The sequence below is a fragment of the Aulonocara stuartgranti genome (assembly GCF_965226115.1).
Source record: "Aulonocara stuartgranti genome assembly, chromosome: 18".
NCBI lineage: Eukaryota > Metazoa > Chordata > Actinopteri > Cichliformes > Cichlidae > Aulonocara > Aulonocara stuartgranti.
The window spans coordinates 14,175,937-14,199,932 of NC_138954.1; the positions used below are offsets into that span (position 1 = coordinate 14,175,937).

The 23,996-nt window shown below is 39.1% G+C and overlaps 2 protein-coding genes across 2 annotated transcripts; both read right to left on the bottom strand.

Annotated features, from left to right (window-relative positions):
* chmp5a (charged multivesicular body protein 5a) lies at window positions 1–11,021 on the bottom strand. The gene is made up of 8 exons (XM_082513429.1): window positions 10,823–11,021; window positions 10,362–10,466; window positions 10,226–10,272; window positions 8,549–8,642; window positions 8,214–8,285; window positions 6,831–6,939; window positions 803–918; window positions 1–469 (listed from the first exon to the last, which is right to left on the bottom strand). Exons 1-8 carry the CDS (start codon window positions 10,889–10,891, stop codon window positions 419–421), a joined length of 663 nt encoding a protein of 220 aa, XP_082369555.1. The 5' UTR covers window positions 10,892–11,021; the 3' UTR covers window positions 1–418.
* A 3,013-nt stretch (window positions 11,022–14,034) lies between these two features.
* oprk1 (opioid receptor, kappa 1) lies at window positions 14,035–20,692 on the bottom strand. Its single transcript, XM_082513428.1, has 3 exons — window positions 19,962–20,692; window positions 19,061–19,413; window positions 14,035–16,900 (listed from the first exon to the last, which is right to left on the bottom strand). Exons 1-3 carry the CDS (start codon window positions 20,198–20,200, stop codon window positions 16,362–16,364), a joined length of 1,131 nt encoding a protein of 376 aa, XP_082369554.1. The 5' UTR covers window positions 20,201–20,692; the 3' UTR covers window positions 14,035–16,361.
* Window positions 20,693–23,996: the final 3,304 nt, after the last annotated feature.

The window sequence follows — 23,996 nt, forward strand, 5'->3', positions numbered from 1 at the left end:
TGATTTAAAACAAACATTTTTATTTTGCATGTTTCAAATAACCCTGCAGATATTTTAAACAGCCCAAGTGTGAATAACCTCCACTTTTGAGAATGCAGACATGATCTTAGTGACTAAAAATCACACAAAATTAATAACAAACAGAAATAAATAAACACTAAGGAACACTAATGAACGACACAGACAAGCTGTTGATGATGAAAGAAAGAGAAGATGAAGGGAATTATGTTAAAAAAAAAAGGTTTAGTATGTTACAAGGCCACATGCCAGCACGGTAGAAGTAACAATACACAACCTGAAACCAGAACAGCCTCCAAATTGTAGTGTTCTCACATCAAATGGTTTTGCATGTATAAATGTTACTCTACATATAAAAGTGTTTTCAGTTCGAGTGCAGCTGTTTTTATTTGCTTCTTGTTTATGTGGCAGGAATCTGAGGGAGGCCGAACTCATCCACGAGCACACCATCCTGAACACAAAAGAAGAAAAAAACATCAGCCACGAGCAAAACACTTACATTTCAAGTGTTACTCACTTAGCAGGTTTGTGTTTAAACAATAGAGTGGACTGGAAAAAACTTAGTTTTGCACATTATAGTTAATCTACCAAACACATACACAGGATTAGAAACTGGCACCAGAATTCGTGGCAGGTTTAATAGTTTGCTTACATACACAGTCACACCCCAAAGGTCCATTTTGAAGTAGGAAAAATTCTTTGTGATTACTTTTTATTTTACTTTCATGTATTTTCCACAACCCTGCCCTTCATGTCATGAAAACTGAGCTCTGTAGACTGTCACCTTATTTGTCTTGCTGTCACTGGGGATTCCCTCAGGGATAGACGGGGCAGCTGAGGCCTCATCCAGGTAAGAGGTGTCATCATCCAGCAGCAGCTCATCACCCAGTGCATCCAGCTCTGAAACCACAGTGGTACTGTCACTGTAATACTCCAGATCATTGCTCAAATTACACACTAGCAAAGAGGTCTTAGCTTCAATAAAAAGAGATCCAAGCTGTCCTGGAAGCTCCACATCGTGGATGCTGAAATCTGAGAAAGAGCCCCAGGAGGCAAAGAAGGCAGAGAATGAGTGTGATATAAAACAGAATTCAAACAACAGTGCCAGTGTATCTCCTGAAAAAGAGATTTTATGTGCCTAAATACAGGATCATAAAATATTGCCTTCCCAGAATGTAACTAAAAGGCATTTTAGATAGGTTCTAGCAACCCTCAAGTGGAAGGAGTTGAATGAATGGGACAATAGAGGAACCCATGGATCCAGAAAGTCCAGACTTTGTTTCCTCTTTTTTCCTTTATATAAGGGAAACTCAGTCCACATAAGCTCCTCAGAGTCACAGAGGAGTCAGATTTCACAACAAGTGACACAGGACAACCATTCACATGTGGCACAATGGCTCGCACATTGGCCTTCTAAGAATACACTTAAGGAGTGATTCAAAGGTTGTGGGTTCAAGTCCCACCAGAGTTGAATCTTTAACTTTCCCTCACTATAGAAGTTAGATGCATCTAACGAAAAGGCATTTTAGTTACTGGGTTAAGCCTCAAATAACAAGTCGGCATAGACAAGGCATGTCTATGCAATAGCTAGCACTTTTAGTAGATTTTTAAATTACTTTAGTCACTATTTACCACATTTTTAATGGACGGATCACAATTGACAAAAAATGGCACAGGGCATCTTCTCGCACCTGGCAATGGGCAGTGCATTGAACTTCTAAGCATACACTTCAGGAGCGATTCAAAGGTTGTGGGTGTGAGTCCCACCAAAGTCAACACTTTTAACCTCTTCTTAATGTAAAAGTTATGTAATTCTTAAGAACGGAACTACAAGGCAACTTCTAACTCAAATAAGAAGTCCTCATCACTATACATGGAAGCTAATAACTTAGCATTGAGCTCTGGGATTTTAGCATACAAGAAGGGATTTCCACTCTCCAGTTGCTTAAAAACCAAATAAGAGATAAGACAGTTTACATGTACATGTTTACATGGGTGCTTGTATGTGGTTGACTGTATCTCTGTGATAAACTGGTGACAGATCCGAGGTGTACCCTGTGTCTTCCCCTATCACAGCTGGGCTAGGTTCTAGCAACAATCCAGAAAGTCTAAACTATATTCCCTCTTTTTTTTATAAGGGAAAATTATGGAGGAGCTGCTTCAAATTGACAGAGGAATTAGATTTATGAACATATGACACAGTACAACCTTTCACATCTGGACCGTGCATTGGACTTCGAAACAAGCACTTCAGGAGTGATTCAAAGGTTGTGGGTTTGAGTCCCACCAGAGTTGAACGTTTAAATTCTTAATGTAGAAGTTACATGCATCATCAGAAAGTAGTATTGGCTTTTTAGGCCCAATATAAGGAGTCTGAATATATAAGGTGTGTCATTGACAAGCCAACACTTTTAGTAGATATTTACATTACATTAGTTACTATTTCATTTAGAGATGGCACGATACCACTTTTTTATGTCCGATACCGATACCGATATCATAAATTTGGATATCTGCCGATACCGATATGAATCCGATATAGTGTTTTTTAATCAACAAAACTGTTTTTTAAAATATCTTGCTGCATTTTGTATAAGTTCATACTCAAGTTTAAAACAACAACTACACTAAAGCTATTCTGTTATACCTGTATGCAAAAAAAAATATTTCATAGTTCAGCAATACTGATCAATCTAATAAACTTAAACCTACACCATCCTCCCTATTCTGGTATTTTAAAGAGTACTTAGCATAAATATTAAGCAACCTAACTAATAGGGTTCCAACTCCCAGCAACAACAAAAATAAATAAATAAAAAATAGGGAACCACCCCTCACGCTCCACCTCATGATGCTTAATCGACGTAATCAACCTTAATTTGATGCAGTGTGAAAAAAATGCACAGAAATCAATTATTTTTTTCAATATATTAAAATATTAAATAGATTCAACATCTTTCTTCAACAAAATTGCAGACTGCACAGATGGTACCTTCCCAAAGGAAAAAGTACTATAGCTTTCTAGGGTATATTAGACTTAATAGTCACTATATACAGTAATTGACTTCTATTCATTTTACATCAAATTAAAACTTTGGGTGTCAGATAATTATTTATTAAAAGCTCGACATTTTAAATGAGAATAAGAAAGAAAAGTATGTCTTTGTGCCCCTTTTCCCTGTTAATGCCCTATCGGCCCCCCTGGCTAAACTTTGCTAGATCCGCCCCTGCACAGTTACCAGCGTCAGCTACGTAGAAAAAGATCCTCGAGTAGAAAGTAATATTAAATAAATTCTAACAGCAGCTGATCAAGCTTAAACGTGCTGCTGTTGTTCAACCGCTGGTTTGCTCTTTCTGGTGCAAAGTGGGCCAAAAACAAACAAGAGAGACGGACTCGCGACAGAAAAGCCGATCAGCTGATCATTAAGCAGTTTCATGATTGAAGTAGCAGCAAGAAGAGGCAGTCGCTCCATATATCGCTTGTTAAGCTTAACGCAGGAATGCTTTACAAACATTCAGAGATGGACTTACACACTTGCTTTACTTCTCTCGGGATAACTTTGTCGGAGATGAAATGCCGGGTTGCTAGCGAAGCTCCAAATGCTATCCAGACCACCGACAGGTCCCGCATGCCACAGCCGCTCTATCACGTGATGCATACTGCTCCGACGTGCTAACGTTCTGAGGCGAGTTACGGCGTGTTGCAAGTTTTGTGAGGTGCTTTCGTGATATTTAATGGATCGGATTACATTTTTTATTTTTCTCCGATATCCGATCCAGTAATTTAGGTCAGTATCGGACCGATACCGATACGTAATATCGGATCGGTCCATCTCTAATTTCATTAGCGTATTAGAAGCACTGAAGCATCAAAACGAACCAAATAGTTTGTTGATACAAACTTGGGTAGATAGATCATGATGTGCATAAACATCAAATGTTTGAAATGGCGTGCACCAAATTGTCTAACTTCCTAGAAATAGTAGAAGAAGAAACTGTTTTGTTTGATGGAAATAAATGCCACTGTCTGGATTTCTCAGAATCTTCCAACTGGTGTGTTTACATGAAGCATTTTTCTTGAGGTTGGGCTTTTAAATCGGTTACTGTAGTTCATGTTAAGATTGCTATTGTTATCTCATAGTAAAAAGGCTCTGAATTCCACTCCAGCCTGTGGCCTTTCTGTGAGGAGCACTCCCTGTGTCAGCGTGGGTTCTACCACAGTCCCAAGTCGCACATGGGGTGACAGATTGGTGACCTGTTGCTGACCAGGGGTAGAACCTGCCTCTCACCCCATGACAGCTGGGATAGGCACCAGTGCCCCCAGCGACCCTGAATCAGATAAATAGAAGAAGTTGGATGGATGGCTGACAACTATGGAGGAATCAATGGATCTTCAAAGTCCAGATTTTCCTTTATTCAAGGGAAACTCAGTCCATAGGAGCCACTTCAACATACATTTTAACATACCACTTTTTTTAAATGGTCAGATCACATCTGACAAAAAGTAAAACAGGTGAAACCATATCTGGCTCTGTGGCGCAATGGATAGCGCATTGGACTTCTAAGCAAGCACTTCAGCTGTGATTCAAAGGTTGTGGGTTCGAGTCCCACCAGAGTCAAACCTTTAACTTCTTAATGTAGAAGCTACATGTTTGTTCGTAACTTTAAAGTCATGTACATCTTAGTACTGAAGCTACTACACAGGACAAGGGCACACATCTGGCTCTGTAGCGCAATGGCTAGCGCATTGGACTTCTAAGCAAGCACTTCAGCAGTGATTCAAAAGTTGTGGATTTGAGTCCCACCAGAGTCTAACCCTTGACTTCTTAATGTAGAAGTTACATGTGTTTTCTTAATGTTAAAGTCATGTACATCTTAATACTGAAACTACAAGAAAATTTTCTGTCTCAAATAACAAATCTGTATAGACACCACTATCCATGGAAGCTAATCACTCAGATGTGATGTCATCACATAATCTGAGACTTTAGCATCCAAGAGGGAATTTCCACTCTCCAGAACCAAAAATAAGAGATGACTGTGGGATTACCTGGAGCATCCAGGTATTCTGCAAGTTAGGTTAATTAGTGTGAAAGGTTAATTGCATTTCTGTGATAGACTGGTGAGAGAGAAGTGGAAGAACCTGAATGGACGTGTGAAAACAGGAGGCAATTATGGATCCAGAAAGTCCAGACTTTGTTCCGTCATTATTCCTTTATTCAAGGGAAACTCTGAACACAGAAGCTGCTTCAAAGTCATAGAGGAATCTAATTTGTCAACAAGTGACACAGGACAAGGTCACACATCTGGCTCTGTGGCGCAATGGATAGCGCATTGGACTTCTAAGCATACACTTAAGGAGTGATTCAAAGGTTGTGGGTTCGAGTCCCACTAGAGTCAAAAGTTTAACTTTTCCTCACTATGGAAGTCAGATGCATCTAAAGAGTTGACATCTCTGTGGTGTAGTGCAGTGGCAGGGTGGTTAGCATCATTGTCTTATACCACAAATGTCCTGTGATAAACTGGTAACATATCCAGGATAGATCCTGCCTCTTGCCCTATAACAGCTGGGCTGGGCTTACCGTGTCTTGGTGGTTAACATCATTGCCTCACAGCAAGAGGGTCCTGGGTTTGAATCAGCTGGCCTTCCTGTGTGGAGTTTGCATGTTCTCTGGATGGATGCTGATACCATAGGGAACGGCTATATTTTCATTACATGGCTATATTTGAAGTTCGTCGCTCTAGCTATAGGTAATACATCAGTCTGTTCCACAAAAACCAAACAAAAAAATGTCTGGTCACAATGGCTCCACCCACAAAATATGTCACTGGACATATTTATGTGTCACAACCAGAGATGGGCAGTAAGGCGTTACAAGTAACGCGTTACTGTAATCCGATTACTTTTTTCAAGTAACGAGTAAAGTAAGGGATTACTATTGCAAAAAAGGTAATTAGATTACTGTTACTTTCCCGTAAGCACGCTGCGTTACTAAAACCATGATTTTAGTAACACAGAGAGTATGAGTGTGCAGCGTTTAAAGTGTGGAAGTACTGACCTTACTTTGAGTTTGATTCCGTAAAAAGTCACAAAAACATTAGCGTTCACTGCGTGGGAAGAAAACGTCTTTTTACAGCGAAAAAACCCATAAACTTCCGAGCAAGCACCGAGTACGCTGCAACGGAATGGAAAATTCACAGACAAACTCGCGGATTCTTCCACTAACTGCTGTGGCACACCTGCACCAGGGCAAACATCCACCTGCTATACAGGTGAAAATAGAGCAACAGGACTGCTGAGTCTTTGATTTTATTTATTTTCTGCTGTTTCACTTGGATTTATTTGAAAGAGTGAGTGTAAACACAAAAAATATTTTATTTTATGTGCTGGAATATGCAGAAAATAGGTTTAAATGTTAAACAAATTTCTTCCAGTCAGAGAATGGTGCGTATAATTTAATTTTTGCTTGATGCATAAAGTTAAAAGATTAAAACTAATAAAACGAGTTTTAAAAAGATACTTTTCCATTTGATTACGTTTTATATAATGTATTATGCAGAAAAAGTAGAATTGGGCTGAAAGATCTATTGCTTTATCACCTATTCAGGTTGTAAATTGTGTTTTTAAAAAGTAACTAATTAATTACTTTTGAAAATAAGTAATCAGTAATGTAACAGGATTACTTTTTGGGGAAGTAATCAGTAATTAGTTACTGCTTACTTTTTTCAAGTAACTTGACCAACACTGGTCACTGCGACTGTTCACTTTAATGCACCCTAAATGAAAAACTGCCAACAAAATGTACATTTACCTGCTTCAAGATCCTCCTCATCGATGTCTGGAGTGCCATAGCTGCGGCTCAGGGCTTCTTGTACCTCATTGGCTTCATCCATCATGTCCTCCAGCTGGTCCTGTAAATCCTGGAAGTCCAAATACTTGTGTTCACTTTTAATGCCTCAACTGTGAGATTTTAACTTTTATCTTGCATGTAAAATCATAATTTTAATTTCATCAGTTTTTAATCGACTGCTGCACAAATAGGAAGAGAGAATCACATAACAGCAGGGGGCACTGAAAATAAATGAGACCTATTAAGTGTGTTGATTAGAACTCATTTAAACAAAACTATTAACTCATTTTGTTACTGCAGGGTTCTGAAATCAGAGCAAGTTTAATTATACAGTAAGAGCTGATAAATTGCTGAATCTGGCTGCTGCTAAGAGTACAGTGTAAGTGTTGCAGAAATGTGATGTAATGTGAGGTGATTTTTCTTACAATTGATGCTTCGCATGCAGTAAGCAATTCTCCTGGCCTCAAGTATCTCCCCATTTTTGGCTAATGACTGCATTCATAGTTTAGACCAGTGGTTCCCAAACCTTTTTTGCTAGGCCCCCCTTTGTTTTACAAGAAAAATGTTCACCCCCCCCCACATCCTCCAACCACACACGCCCATATTTTGCTCCATTGTGGTTTATTTCACACCTCAAACATTTAGTAAACAATTAAGCAAATACAAGTAATCTGGAATAAATGACAGGTAGTAATAAAATAACGCTACGTCCACACCTACACGGGTATTTTTGAAAGCGCAGCTGTTTCGTCCACACGTAAAAGGCGTTTCGAATCACCGAAAACTGAGATTTTTTAAAACTCCTTTTTTGCGTTTATGTGTGGACGAGGAATGCAGAGTTCGTCACGCAACGTCAAAGGTGTGTGCCTTTTTCTGACTATCTGCAGGTTTTACACGCTTACATACACACACACGCAGTTACTGTCCCTCCATTTAGAAAGGCAGAGGCGTCACGGTGTGATTATTTTACGTGTAGTTGTTTTTTTCCTGTGTAATAATATTCAAATCAAGAACGTAGGATCCTGTTTGTCCGTGATTTGAACAGCCCAGCGCTGCTCCCGACGAAGGGAAAACCAATTCTGCAGGGAGACCTACCTCGGCACTTGTGCAGGTGAAACCAAAGGGAAGATATGCTTCACCATATTTTTTAGTCATTGGCTTAGAATGAAGTTGGTTTGGAAACATATTCAGCTATGCTTCATCTCTTGCTTTGCGTTTGTGTGGGCGCCCCATGCTAGCAGTGTCCAAGCGTTTTGTTTTTTTTCCCCTTTTCATACCGCACCCCCCCTGCAATGGCTCTGCAGGGTCCCACACTTTGGGAAGCTCTGGTTTAGACAAACATACATCAATCTGATCAAGTCTGACGTCCTTGTAAGCCTTTTTCATATCCTTGGCACCAATCTTCATGGCCTCCACCTGGGGACAAAAAATACATGTGGATTTAGTCGCTGACAACATTTTCTCATCAGGTACAGACAATCTGAACACATCCACTACCACAACCAGGGAACTTTCTAATGAGATTTGTTTAATGAATGGACAAAATCAAAAGCTTAGCGATACAATATAGTATGTCAGAAATCTAGATGTTTGGTACGTATGAAAGCTGTGATTTGGAAAAAAGTGCTTAACAGCAACTAAAAGGTTGGAGTCTTGGAGTCATGCTGTGTGACTCTTACTGTTGTTTTGGTGTCCTTTAATGTCTGGATCGTGTAGTTTGCCTGCTCCATGTTAAAGGATTGTTGAGCCAGCTGCTCCCTTTGACCTTCATACCTATGTAAAAACAATACAGATGCTTTAATACATTTGAGTCTTTACATACATTATTACACTCCTATGTTACCGTAAAATCAAGAGCTTTTCACACCCCAGCCATCTGCAAAGGGTTGGTGCGACAGAGTAGGGTGAGACAGTCGGCTGCAAACTGCCCCAGTGCGAACTGGAGGTCATCGCTTGACAAAGACAACAGAACCACATCATCTGCAAAAAGGATAGATTGCATCTGCAGATGGACCTAATGCCCTTGACTTCTTAGCTGCACCAAGAAATTTTGTTTGTGAAAGTTATGAACAAAACTGGTGACAAAGGACAAAACTGGCCAAGTGAAACACCACTGGGAACAAGTCTGCCTTAATGGAAGCAATGTGACCAAGCTGCCACTAAAATAAGCTGCTGCTTTTTGAGATAATTTGGTTCTGTTAGTTTCATCGAATGACGATCTTCAACTTGCTTACACTCTTTGTTGCATTCAGTGTTAGCAAGCTTGTTTGCTCTGAGGTACTGTGGCGGTGAGCCTGATTGTTTAATATGACATGTGAGCTGTTATGAAATTTTACAGCTCCAATTAGAGAGCCAAAAATATTTAGCCCTAGGTTTGACATCTATGATGTTAATAATCAACAGTTACAGCCCTAAACAAAGCAGTTTTTATTATTACGATAGATATATGACACAATAATTCGTGTGTGAGACATTTAAATAGTTGACTTCATTTGTCTCTCCACATTTGCCTGATTTAGTTCACTTGCTCACTCCTTATATAAGAACTCACTTTTACTACCTCCTCACGATGCTTTGGGTTGGCAGATCTGGTAGGAGGAGAGTCGTGTTTTGTTTTCTTTCAGATTCAACACTTCATGCATTGATGTTTTCGTCTTTACCTGTAACGGCTTCTTCTTCTTTCAGATGCTCCCTTTAGCGGATCATCTGCCTCTATCTCACCCTACTCTGTCACACCAACCCTTTGCAGGTTCTCTTTCATTAAATCTATAAACCTCCTCTGTGGTCGTCCTGTTTAACTCCTTCCTGGAAGCTCCATATTCAACATCCTTTGTCCAATATATTCAACTGGACCTCCTTTGGACATCACTCAACTATTGCAACCTTGACGCTTTAATTTCACCTCCAAACTGCTCAACCTGAGCTGTCCCTGTGGTTACTTCCAATACAAACCCTCAAAATCTTTAACTCTGCCACCTCCAGCTTGACCTCTTGTGCCACGATCTCCAAACCACACATCATAGCGGGTCTTACAACCATCTTATAAACATTCCCTTTCACTATTGCTGTTATCTTTCTGTCACAAATCAGTACCTGCAATTCACTTAAATCGTATGGTGAAATAAACCTTTGTTTAGATGATTTTAGTTTACAGGCTTAATTTTTTGTTCAACCTAATCTCCAAAATATTAACATATTAAAACTTTCCTCTTATTTGCCAACATCCACACTATGTCTATCTATCTATCTATCTATCTATCTATCTATCTATCTATGTGTGTGTATGTATCAGAGAGGCTATCGTGCTCACATCTTTGAGATAAAGCATACAGATGTTTGCACAGTGAAGGACTCACATTCTCTTCTGCTTCAGGACTCTCATTGCCTTCTGCTTCACCATGTTCTGCAATTGAAAGCAAAAATAAATAAATAAGATCGATGTATTTGTCTTCTAGCCTTTTAAACACCCAAAGTTAACATCATGTGTCCTACCTTCGAGGGCCCATCTCTCATCTTTTTCAGCTGATCCTTGTACTTCAAGAGTTCCGCATCTAGCCTGCCAATTTTCTTTTCAATGGACTCAGCCCTCGCATCCACCTGGAGCGAGGAAGAGATCAATTAGAGGTAATGATTTCCAGCGTCCTGGCAAACAAAACACTGTGCTAAAACGCCATGCCTGTATGTGGGTGCATTAGAAGAAAAAAATTAGAGAGGTAAAAGCTTGGAACATAATTGAGAGCTGTGGTTAACAAACACATCCCTACTTCACAGTCCAACCGAGGCTGAATGTCTTTTATTCTAGCCCAAAGTGCTGACTAACTGTAGCCTCTGAGCTAGTTGGCACGGATGCTGTTTTGACAAGCCTTTTGTAACCATGCTAGCTATGCACCGCTACCGTTAGGTCGCACAATATGGACATAAACAACAAAAGCTCACAGGCTGACAGTACTCACAGTGCCGATACAGTCCGACAGGTTCGCAGGAGGCGCTTTGGGTTTTCCTCGTCCGAATATTCGGTTCATTTTCTAAACGTCAGCCTTTAGCTTACCTTAGAAAACACAAAAAGCATCAAATGCAAAGAGATTTTTTCATTGAAGACACCCGGAAGCAACGGTTCAGACGCAAAATATTTCCATTGGTTGGTGCAAACGCTTGTGACCAATGAGATTTTAGACGCGCTATTGCCACTTAGCGGTGAGCAGAGGCACTGCAGCTTCCAGGGAGAACCTTTTGTCCCCACAGATTGCATCCACCATCAGGCTTTGTTACTCCCCCACTGCAAATAAAATGGCAACAAATGTAGGTTTTACTTAGATTTTAGATTTTATCTTTTAATCTGGTTCTTTCAAGAGCATGTTATTATTTATTGATTTTAATGTATAATCCCCAAAGACTAAAAACTGCTCTCTACGGAGTAAAATTCCATTGAAATGAGTAGTTATAGAAAGGTTGGTACTGCGTTATAATATGGCATCTTTTATTCAGGATTTGTAAGTTGTAAATTTCATTGCTAATGCTTTGCATATCTATTCTCAGAGGTAGAAGTATTTAGGTCCTGCATTCCAGTCCATGTAGAGAAAAGGTGGAAGTCATGCAAATTAATTCCTCCTGGTTCCTGTAATAGTTTTTAGACTTTTACATGTTTAAAAATTCTTTCAAAGAATGGGCCATATGTAACTTTTTATAGAGTCATTACTCCAGACAGAGCAGCATGCTGGTGCACTTATTAGCAATGCCTACCCAGAGCAAGAATTTGAACCTGCTAGTCAGCTGTAGTCACTGCATGTTTACATTTTCTCCATGTGCCTGAGTGGGTTTTCCTGGGGTGCTCTGGTTTCCCCATACAATACACAGACATGCATGTCAGGTTAACTGGCTGTATAGCTGTGATGGACAATCCAATCTGTTCCCAGTGTCATCTGAGGAGGATTAGGGCTTAAAAAGATGAATGGATGAATGGTGACTCCAATGGACAAGGCAAATCTGAGGGATTCTGAGATGTCTTTTCTTTTTTGATTAATTTAATGATTTAACTCTGGGGTGTCAAACACAATGTGACGGAGGCTAAATGCTGTTTTGGGTCGGCAGGTTTTGAAAAATGTCTCTAGTTATATTTATCATGGATCAGCACGCATGACACTTGCTTTGACATTTTGGCTCCTTCCTTCCTCAAAAACTCCTCCCCAGCACTCCATTTACCTTTCATAACATCCCAAAACCAGTCTTCATGTAGTAAGATATCTATATCTATGTCCTCACTGGGTTCTATTTTAAACAGTTGTTAATAGCCTGTTAATATGACATAATTACATATAATCTAATACACATAATTCTGTTTTCCCAGCACTTTCATTTTTAGTATATGGCTTATGAGGCAAGCAATGAGTAGGCACCTGTTCAATCCTTATTAGAAGGCAGAGCTTATTACTGAACCTGGCTAAATGTAATGGCTTGCAAATGCACTTGCACCTTGGGAGACAGTGAGTAGAAAAATGCAGTAATCTTTGTAATTATAGCTGTCAGCTTCAACAATCCACGTAAGGACCGACTGATTTAATTTGCCTCTAAAATCCTTCAGAATCCCTTTTATCTGTGCACCATTATATTTGTCAGCTGCTGTAAGGAGGGGCACCTCATCTGGAAGCCTTTCACAAATGGCAACTGTAGAAATAATGAAAAAACAAACAAACAGTCCTTTTGTAATAAAAAGTAAATAAAAACCTGCACAGCCGATGATAGTGTTTGAAAAATAAAGTGGCTCATTCTTGGCTGTGTGGTGGCTGCAGTTGGGGAGCTGCCTTTGTCGCTCCAAGCTCATTCTCAGTGTATTTAAGTTTTCCTTTTTAGCTACGAGACAATTTTCTTATCTCTCATCAGCAGGATAACATTTTTCATTTGTGTCTATCCAGTGTTCCAAATATTCTTTATTTTTTTCTCATCTGTTGCAATTATTGATTATGATTTGCATTACAAAGCATTACAAAGTTATATATTGTTGAATCAACAACATCCATCCCAACCTCTTAACTGTCACAGAATATCTGACTTTATAAGAGCAACATAAACAGTTTTCACATTAGGCAACATTTTATTTCAACTACCATAAATAAACAGCGAGTGGATAGTTAAATTGTAGTAGAAATGGCTTTAAGCCAACTTTTAACAACTTAGTATAATTAAATAGAATATTGTTAACAATTTAAAAACAAATCAAAAAACCCAAAATATTGGTTTGTTCTTTTCCCCACACCTTCAGATAGTAATAACCCCGTCTTAATCACAAGCTCAAACACAAATCAAGACAAATCAACAAGATAAATAAAAAGATAGGAAGGTCACAGCAGTGCCAACATATCATTAAAGTCCTCACACAGGGGCTGAACTTACAGTCAGTGCAGATTCTTCCACGAGGCCGACTACACAAAGTGCCATACAATTAGCACAACAAGCATGGACCTCTGCCTCTCCCTCAGTGTGTTCACCATGGAAACATTAACATTGTATCTGAATTGAATTTACTTAATAATACCTTGAAAAATAGAAGCACTGAGGAGGTGGGCTATACAGTCTTCCTACCACTTTTTTGACAAATAAGCTTTAAAAAAAAAAAAAACTTCCTTGTGCCCACGCTGATATAACTGAAGACTGAACTGAAGCTCTCCTTTGTATTCACCTTGAATCTCACATTTCTCAGCTTTATTGTGACTTAGTTGTGCATGTGTGAAACATGTTTTTGACATCCAAAGCTCAAAGATACATCAAAATATGTCCAAACATCCACAGCAGCAGCAGCATTAGACATTAATGAGCTGATATTGTGCTGCATCAAATAATGTAATAGCATTAGAGGAATAATTAAGAGAAACATATCATAACAACACATATCCTCTGTAAGATGTTAATCCTCTTACATAATGCTACAGCTACTAAGCTCATATGGGATAAACTGTACTTTAAGAATAACAAGTCTTAAACTGTAAGTGCTAAAATCTACCTGCTATTTTATTTTAAACAAGCATAACAGCTGAACTCTGGTGCAGAAGATAAGGCACACAAACAAGGCACAAAACACAACTTCTGCTATAACACTATATCTTTATCAGATTTAAACAGGTAAATATATTACATTACATTTAAGAGTTTATTTGATTAAATCTGGGTGACCTGATGGCTACTAGAACAGCTACAATAATAAGTTCAGCAAACAAGGACGAGTCAGTAAATCGTTTTACAAAGATGAAAGAAAGACTTATCATAGACCATTACGAAGCACTTTGAACCATCTAAAATGGAAGGAATTTAACACACCATAAAAAAAAAACTTTCAGTATTTGTGTGCAGTGAAAGAGCGATGGCCATAATAACAAACTGTTTCATACAGAATGTCTGCGGCTGATGAAAAATGTATGTAAAGCTGAAAGAGCCGATGTGTTGCCATTAGAATATAATGCTCCGTGTCACATTTCAGCACATAAACTCACAAACACACATTTACCAAGCCCAGACTATGGTGACAGGTTGAGAGGAAATTTACAGTATAGACATTAAATTGCACTAAATGCTGAAAGCACTGTTGTGTAGATACAATACACTGTTGTCCTGATGGCGGTTGCCTTAAAGCCCTCTGCCCATTTTTTTCCTTTTACATGCGGTTCTAGTTTCAGAGTAGATGAGAAAAGGCGGACACTGTGTCCTGTTATCTCAAAGAGACTGCAGCATCACAGCTCTAAATGTTCAAAGATGCAGTTAATACAGTTCAGCTTCAAACTGAGCCTACAACCGAAGAACAATACCTACTGATGTTTTGACAACGAAGCCGTCGTCAAAGTCAAGCAGCGGGTCAAGGAGAAAATACTTTGATTCGCTCTCTTCAGCGTTTTAAGTCGTGAATATCAGAGGATTACTCCCTGAGAGGCTATTAAATATTCTACATTAGTTAACTGTCAGAGTGAAAGGACTATTCACACACTTTTAACACCAAAGCACCAAACTGCAATGCACATCTATAAAACAATGACACACAGTAATGCACATTGTTCCCAACATCATCAGGGATAGTCCCTTTTTTTTTAAATCCAGTTTCTTAAAGAGCTTTGATCTTATTCATGTTAATATGAAAGCCCAGACAGTTTACAGGTCTAGTTAAAAAACGTGTTTATCTTCTTTAAACATCTGGCTTCATCTTTGCAGTGTTGCCATCAACAATGTGAAAAGGTGCAAAAATTGCATTTCCTCAATTGGCCACTCGAGGCAGTCTCCAAAAGCGAGTAGTTCTCCACAGACTGCGGTGTCAAAATACCTGACTTTAATGTCTTGATGCATGCATCAAGTTACTAAATCCCAACAGGTTGATTCACTGGGCTAGTTTCAGTCATTGTGCAAATGTACTGTTTATTAGGTTGGGGAAACCTAAAGTCAGCTGAGACTGAAGAAGTCTCTTGGATGAGTGACGAAATGTTTCTCCCACTGAAAACGCTGCGTCCAGATGAACAGAATCAACCTTTTGGGACTCGACTTTAATGTTTGCAGTAAAAATAATGATTTCAATTTCTGTAGCTAATTTCCACATTCACAGCAACTAGACAGGGATGGGTTTTTGTCTTAGTTGTTATCCTGTTTGTAACTAACTCATTTTATTTTTGCATTAAGGCTTAAGGATACAAGGAGTACTGCAAATCCACTTCACAGACCTGGACTTCTTGAGTGTGTTTGTGGGGTCAGTGTTATATTTTTGATGCAATTTTCTGGCAAATAATATGGCTTTCTGAAAAGACTTCTGATTAATGTAGTATTTTGCCTGTATACGTCTTATCACTATTTAGCATGGGCATAATGATGATGCATCCCACTATCCTTTGAATATGATTTCTTTTTAAAAAGAAGATTAAAAAAACACAATAAAAAAGTAACATCACGCTTATAATGATAAACTTGCGAGTGGGACTTTAAACTCTTTTATACTTAAATATCAAAACCACCAACAGGTTCATCTTTCTGTCAAGAATTTTTTTTACATAACTTGAACTGAAGCCTATTCATGTCTGTGCATCTTTTAAAAATTTAAGTCGTCTCTGTGTACTATTACATACAGTTCATTCTTTTAAGGCTTAATTATCTGTGTTCTGTGGTCTCCAACACGACTGAAGTCTATTCCTTGGTGACTATTTTTAGTGAGGAATTAATACTTTTTAGCGACTTTAGTGACTCATTCATTGCAGCAGAGTAGCGTACAGAAAATTAGAAGCTCCAATCTTTGTTGGTTGTGGCCTTTTCATGGGATTTGTGTAGTAAGAATAAAACATAGATTAGCACCAGGCTAATCTTTTAAGTGAACATGTTTTTGGCTTATTTGACCAACGTGCTGGATACAGAGCTAAAAATCTGGCCCTGACTCTGGCTTTTATCTCAGATAGCTGTAGTGATTTGAGTTAAGCCCAGCTCATTGGAGTCCTCCCAGCTCTGATAGGGCATAGAGGACATGTCCATGGCTAGTCATACGGGCCTGGCTTGCTTTACGCCTCCCCGAGCTTCTGCAGGGCAAGAATGATCCCGCAGAGTGCTTCTCACACGGCTCACTCCATGACAGTCACCTTGTCCTTGTGTTCTGGGACAGCAAAAGTCTCTGAAGCATCTCTTGAAGTTCTCATCCAGGAAAGCATAGAGGATGGGGTTAAGGCTGCTGTTGGTGTAGCCCAGCGCCACGCAGAAGAAGTAGGCGGCCATAACAGCCGTGGTCTCGGGGACATTTGTTGACAGCGTCTTGACCAAGATGAAGATGTGAATGGGTGTCCAGCACACCACAAAGACGGCGACCACCACCAGCACCAGACGGGTGATGCGACGCAGGTTGCGGTCCTTCTCGCGTGAGCCTGACAGCAGCCGCACGCTCTTCAGCCTCATGACCATCAGAGTGTAGCAGACAGTTATAATGATGACCGGTGCCACAAATGCAAAGATGAAGACACAGATCTTCATCAGCGTGTCCCAGTAGATGTAGGGATCAGGGAACTGTAAAGCACACTCTGTAGTCCCTGTTAGTTACAGAAGAATGCAGTTATAGGAACACACAGCAGGAAATGCTCAAAATGACACGCTAATGTCAGATTGACATGTTCAAAGTTACATGTCAAATTGACATCTTTAAAATTGCATAGAGATGTTTAGTGAATGGTTTTCTTGTGTTTATTAGCATGAAGGTGATGGATATGAAGGAAGTGTTACTCTCAGGGCATTAATAGCAGTAAAAAAAACATATGACTTAACCCTGTAACTCCAAATGCATTATATCTGACACATGAGTTATTGTGAGTTTTTGAGACCTCCATCGTCAGTGCGATTTCTTTTCCCCCCTGAACACCTAATGCATTTCACAAAAATGCTGGATGTAGTGAATATGATTAAAAGTCATATATGCAAATAGGTATGTAAAGTCTTTTTTTTTTCTTTTTAATTGTCAGAAGGCTCTAAACACTCCAGTTTAAAAAACAAATTGAATTTTTCTGGAAATTATTTCCCTGTTCTGGCTTTACTGGGTTAAAATTTAACCGACCCGATTTAGGTCAGTTAAACTGTTTGTAAACATTAAAGTCTGGCTATAAAACACTAAAATACATTCATAAACACCATGAAAAACTGTTTAGTTTCTCAGACATTTTACATTCACAAGCCACTTGTTTGGATAGAGCTGTTTATCTCTTTGTTAATGTAAATATATAATCAGCTGATCACCATTTAGACATGCAGACAAGTGACTTTAAACATGCTGTTTCATTGAGAATTTCAAGGACAACCATGGCTTGTTTTATGAGAAAATATCTCATAAATATTTTTGCAACACATTGGAGAAAATATCCAATGTGTTGCAATTCTCTGGGTGAAAATGCTTTTTGATGTCAGAGGTCAGAGGACAAAGAAAAGACTGCTTTGATCTGATGAGACAGTAATTCAAATGACCACCGATGCAACCACTCCTGCAAGCTAAGACCAGGTAACTGAGGTGACAATATGCAGGAAACTAGCAGACTGAAAAAACTGGTGAGTCTGGTGGGTCAGAGTTTGGTATAAATGACATGAAAGCATAATCCTGCCTTGTATCAACGTTTCAGGCTACTGGTGGGGTATTGAGGTGAGAGATATATTCTTGGCACACTTTGGGCTCCTTAGCACAAACTGAGCATTGTTTAAACACCTCAGTCTACCTTATTATTGTTCCTGAACAACTGTCCCTTTATAACCAACGGTGTAGTCATTAACAAATTTCCCACATGTGGGACTAATAATGGTTATCTTATCTTATCTTATCTTATCTTATCTTATCTTATCTTATCTTATCTTATCTTATCTTATCTTATCTTATCTTATCTTCTGATGGTTGCCTCCAGGAGGATAACACACAATACCATCATCCCAAACTGATTTCTTGTGTTCGCTGTGCTCAAATGGCCAGCAGCAACTGCCTAGTGCTATCATGTCAAGATGGACCAAAATCTCTGAATGTTTCCAGCGTATTTTTGAATCTGTGCCACTAAGAATTCAGGCAACTATGAAGGCAAGGTGTACCTAATAAAGTGGTGTGTATTATGTTCTCAGTAGACATAGTTTGAAAAAAAATTTCATGCTATTTTATCCTTCGTTCTGTATTTGATTATGATTATGATCCTTTTGGGCTCCTTTAAATTCCTGTCCTGCCACCAGCATGGCTTAGAAATGACAATGTGAGAGAGATCCTGTGATGCATAAAAGTTGTCAATTGAGGAAACTAAAGTCCAGAATTAGATTCATGAGCAAGTCTTTGGATAAAGTGTCTTGTACTCAATAGAATTTCATTGTAAAGCTGAATTTCAGACATTTGCTGAAAGAAAATATGTTCTTCTATTATAACCTTTCTAAAGGAAGACCCATTTTCTCTGTCATAGCTTCAGCAAATCAAGTAGCTAATAGGCTGTCATCAGACCTATAGAACACCCTGTTCATTGAATGTGAAGTAGCCAATTGAGATAATTCTCAGCTGTAAATTATATAGAGCTTTTAGCATGAAATCGCATATTAGTCTCCTTAGTACAGAACAAGGTAATTTGTCTCTACAGCAGACAGACTATAAATAAACTGAAATATAACCAAAAAAAAAAAAACATATAAAAATTAGATAAAGAACAGAGGTAGGGTCATACCAGTGCATGAAATGGTCATACCGTTATTAGTATTGGTGCTGCCCAGTATCATGGCAGGGATCCCAGCAGCCGACGACAGCACCCAGATGATAACATTGATGATCTTGGCCTTGACGGGGGTCCGGAAATCCAAGGCCTTAACAGGGTGACACACAGCTACGTATCGGTCCACGCTCATCATGGTCAAGGTGAAGATGCTGGTGAACATGTTGTAGTAATCGATGGAGATGAAAACTTTGCACGCTATCTCGCCAAACGGCCAGGAGCTGAGCAGGTAGTCGGTGCTCTGGAAGGGCATGGTGGTGGTGACCAGGGCGTCAGCCACGGCCAGGTTAAAGATGTAGATGTTGGTGGCTGTTTTCATTTTTGTGTATCTGGGGGGGAGGAGTGGGGAGAGTAGAAGTAAACACGATTCTCTTTGATTTTCTTTCATCTGGGGGGAAGCGAGAGTGATTAAATCATGTGTTCAGTATAATAAAGGGAAGCAACATGGGGGAAAACCCTATCTATCTATCTATCTATCTATCTATCTATCTATCTATCTATCTATCTATCTATCTATCTATCTATCTATCTATCTATCTATCTATCTATCTATCTCTGTGTGTGTATGTGTGTGTGTGTTTGAAACAAGAAAACACACTATATGCATGCACTATACAGTTGCAGAAACGACAAAAATCCAACATTTGCTTCATTTTAAACCTCATTTCTGTTGATGTATGTCCCAGACCCGAGTAGAGGTGATACCAAACTTAATGCTTTTCTGAAAACACATGAGCAAACACACTGCAAAGGACTTGATCAGTGCGCACCGAATTCCCATTTTATGAGCTACTCCTGCAGATACGCACTCGGTTTCAAGCTGATGATCATGCTCTTTCACACAACAGATAACACGATTTCAAAGCTGATAGCTCACCTTATGATGACATACATCACCAAACAATTGCCGACTAAGCCCACCACGAACACTATGGAGTAAACGGCGACTATGATGGGGATGATGGGCGACATTGGCTCGGGTTCAGCATCCCAGGTGGCGTTGGCAGTGTAGTTGAAAATATCCGAAGGTTGCCAGGTAAAGTTTGGGATGCACTCCCCCGGCTGGCCCGAGGGACACCGGTCCTCTTTGAAGATGTGCACCACGTTGCTCTCCATGGTGCTGAAAGCTGCCGCCGCCGCTGCTGTTGCTGCTGCTGCTGCTGCTGCTGTTGGGCGTAAACTGACCGTTCAACTTAATTTGGTGCAGACCAAGACAGCAGAATATCTGGCGACTGTTTAAAAAAAAACAGGGCAGTTTTTTCCATTAGCACATACTGTGGGATCTGTGTGAGAGAACAAGAGCCAACACAACGCGCTCAAGGACATAATTACACAAGTGTGACACCACCTTACCTGCTTTCCCGCTTCCAAAAAAGTTCATTGGAATAAACCCAGGCGGATGAGCAGAAGTGCAAACACGGACTGAAATCCGGATGCGAGGAAAAACGTGAGAAACAAAAGGTTTCCGGGTAGTTGGCGAACGCACAGCACAATCCACTGGCTGTGCCACTGCTGCGTCCCCGAAGGTGCGCACTGGAAGCCCGCACTGCTCATTCAGTGACATCAGAGGTAGCGCCAACAGATATGACAGAGTATCCAGCCAGAATAAGGACTCTTACCACAGGAATAACAGCTAGATAGAAACACAGTCCGTTTATCACTCTTTTATCTAAATTTGGACCATTTTTGTTTTATTTCTGGTACTTGCATTACTAGTGACTAACGCACTTTGACCGTTAAACCACCCTTTAAGCTACACAAAATAACGAAAATAATCTTTAAAATGTATTTTTTTCCTCTGTGTGTTCAAACATAATGTTATGAATTCCTGTTTTTGCGGCCAACTGACGTGAGAGCTACCACCGCAGTGCAAAAAATACAGAGTCCTGGTTGCTGAAGGTTATAAGACATTTTAACGCAGACGTCAGGCGATCTAACCAAAAAATTATATATATGAATGCAATGCATATGAAACAGCCTGAGCGGAAACGAGCGATAACAAAGGACGCTACTTTGCGCGGCTTCACGGGAAAAAAGAGGGGGGAAAGTGATCGTCACCTCATCAACATTCTTGTTTCCAATTTTAACCGGAATTAGTTTTGCTGCAACAGTAGAGAAGTCTCATTTTTCAGCTTTGCCTTTAATCTCCGTAAAAACATTTTCCTTGCGCATTGTCTCTTTTATTGATTTAACTTTACCCGAAAACATGGATCTACTCGTCCACCCCACAATAACACAAAATGTAAAAACACTGAGATGTCAAACTAACGAATCACTACCATCGCAAATAAAGAAAGCACCAGTCCCGATATTACAGGCTATTCCCATGTAACCTGTCTCCCCCTTTCTCCCCCAACAGTCAGCAGACAGATTCCAACCAGCATGTAATTAAGCGTGTGCTGTTTCCTTTCCTTCGTTTCATGCATTGACAGTTGTTGCTTAGAGACCCATCATGGCCAGGTGTAACTTGAGTGACAAGGCCTTTTTGTAGGTATGTTTCTATTGTCAAGGACGGACTTGACTTTGTGAGATGTCCTGTGTTGTTGTTGTTGCTTTTTTTGTACAAATATTTGATGCAAATCCCACTTGAACCTTGAGAATCGCATCGTTTTCCTCTGCGAGTGAAGGAAGGAGGCAGTTACAGTGTTTACCCTCAGTCTTATAAGTGCAGTGCCAAAGGTCTGTTTGCACATAGATGCAATCTGCTACTGTTCCTCTGGCACTTGAAACAGTTTTATATATATATATATGCATTTGCGTTCCAGAGGAAGAGAGGAAATGTTTGTTATGTAACTTCCTGTAGATGAGGTCAAGAGGGAATTCCTTTTCGCATTTTCCTCCACTTTGCATAGTGAGCCCAAGACCCTATCTCTTCAGTAAGATGCTTCACTTTAACGATGAAACAACTTTCAGTGAAACAACCTAATTTCACTTTTTGTTGGGGATTTCCCAAATGATCTATTTAAAAAAAATAATTCTTTCAAGAGCTCTTCACCTGCTGATTAGTGTCGCATTTTGAAATTTTCCATTTATTTAGCTCCATTTGAAAACTGTCCTTCCATATGCAGTATTAGTTTCCACTTTAGCATTCACTGAAAGATTGCACCAACAGAAAAAAGATAGCTACGGTTTGCGTGCAGCTTTTGGAGATTAAAAAAAAAAGCACAATGTGCTTCCCAGACACAACCTCTTCCCAACAACAAAGTAATACTTCTTTAATCCTACAACTATATTATTGATTAATCTTCAAAATATCTGCCTTCCCACCCACTCTCGGTTACACAGAGGAAAAACTGCCGCTTGCAGAGCACATATTCACCTGGTTTAAAGCCTTAAGGTTACTGTGTTGTTTCAGCAGTTCAGCAAAACAGTTAAGAGTAAGTAAGAGGTCAGTTTAAAAGGTTTCTTCTGTAATCCAACATGACGTATTTTTGTTAAACACATCTGTCTGCCTGAAGCTGATGAGTGAAGCTACTGTATTTAAAAAAAATATGGTGAAAGATGCTAAAATTTTCCACAGAGCTGCGGGATATTGTAGAGCCAGGTGATAAATCTCTGTGGGTAAATAAATCTTACACAATACACCAAGTGACATCACCATCATTATATTATACAAAATGGTCTTATGAAATGTGAAATCCTGTGAATTCAGTTTAATTTGATTTTATTTATTTATTTATTTTTAACACTCTTTAACAGTATTCAGTACCTTGCATGTGACTAGAAGAACTTTAAATTTAACTGTTGATTTAACAGGGAGCTAGTTAAGAGAAGCTAATAGGCACAATAGGGTCTCTCGTTTTTGTCCCTGTTAGTAGTCGCACTGCATCATCATGGATCGATTGAAGGCTTTCAGGGAACTTATTTTTTAAACAACTTGATAGCAATGAATTAAATTCAGCCTCAGAGTAACACATGCACAAACTAGTTTTTCACTGTCACTGTCACAGAGATGAAAGAAATAAATTCTACATATTTGTTTATTGTGCACACTGAAGGACATATCCTGGCCAAAAGTAACTCCCAGGTTCCTCAGTGTTATGGAGGGAAAGATAATGCCAGACAGAAAAATGGTCTTTCAACCCATTTCCAGCATTTTGCACAATTTTGTGAATAATAATTTAATGTTAAAAAATATTCTACATGCTCTATTTTGCACCACTATATACTCCTCTGAAATTGTCACTAGTTGTTTTTTGCAATGTGGAGTTTCTTTAGTAGTGTGTAGTCAAATATGAGACTTTTTTTTGTATTTTAAAGAGCCAGTACTCAAACATTTTTTGATGCATCTGTCCCAAATTACAGCTCCTGATTCAATTTAATGGTAGGAAAGGCAGGTGAAAATATCATGCTTTTATCTTTAATAGTTTTTCATGTTCATCATTGCCTCAGATTTCAAAGTGAAAGAAAAAAGGCTTGGAAGTGGGAGAACAGTGCTTTTTAAAAGTATCAATATCTAGAAAAGTATTCGATATAAACTAAAAAATCACAGGAATCATTATACATGTCTGGACTTTAGAGCATAATGTTTTTAGGCAAATCAGAGACGGTCAAGTAATGAATGTTTTAAAAATGTCCTGTTTCGAGATGGAATGTACCACTCGTTCATAGTTTAAGTGATTTGTGTTATTTGGCTTAATAACGGTCTGTGGCCAGGTATCCGCTATATAGCAAAGAAAAAAAAATACAGTATTTTCAAATAATGTTGGCTACGGGAAATAAAAAGATAATGGTCCCTGTACAGAACCCTGTGGAACTCCATGACTAATGTAGTAAAATGATTAGTAGTATGGAATGCTGCAACTCTTAAAATAAACAGTTCCTTTGCACATGATTACCAAGCTGTTTTATAACTACCGTATTTTTCAGACTATAAGGCACACTTAAAATCCTTTAATTTTCTTAAAAATCA

Bases quoted from the DNA above. Each gene is read 5' to 3' on its own strand.
- chmp5a (XM_082513429.1), bottom strand. From the start codon at position 10,891: ATGAACCGAATATTCGGACGAGGAAAACCCAAAGCGCCTCCTGCGAAC. The intron at 6,940-8,213 runs GTATGTTTGTCT...TTGGACTTCCAG, and splicing joins TCAGACTTGATCAGATTGAT to GATTTACAGGACCAGCTGGA. The intron at 919-6,830 runs GTAAATGTACAT...CTGTGGTTTCAG, and splicing joins TGAGGAGGATCTTGAAGCAG to AGCTGGATGCACTGGGTGAT.
- oprk1 (XM_082513428.1), bottom strand. From the start codon at position 20,200: ATGGAGAGCAACGTGGTGCACATCTTCAAAGAGGACCGGTGTCCCTCG. The intron at 19,414-19,961 runs GTGAGCTATCAG...CCTCCCCCCCAG, and splicing joins GTGATGTATGTCATCATAAG to ATACACAAAAATGAAAACAG. The intron at 16,901-19,060 runs GTATGACCATTT...TGTAACTAACAG, and splicing joins CAGCACCAATACTAATAACG to GGACTACAGAGTGTGCTTTA.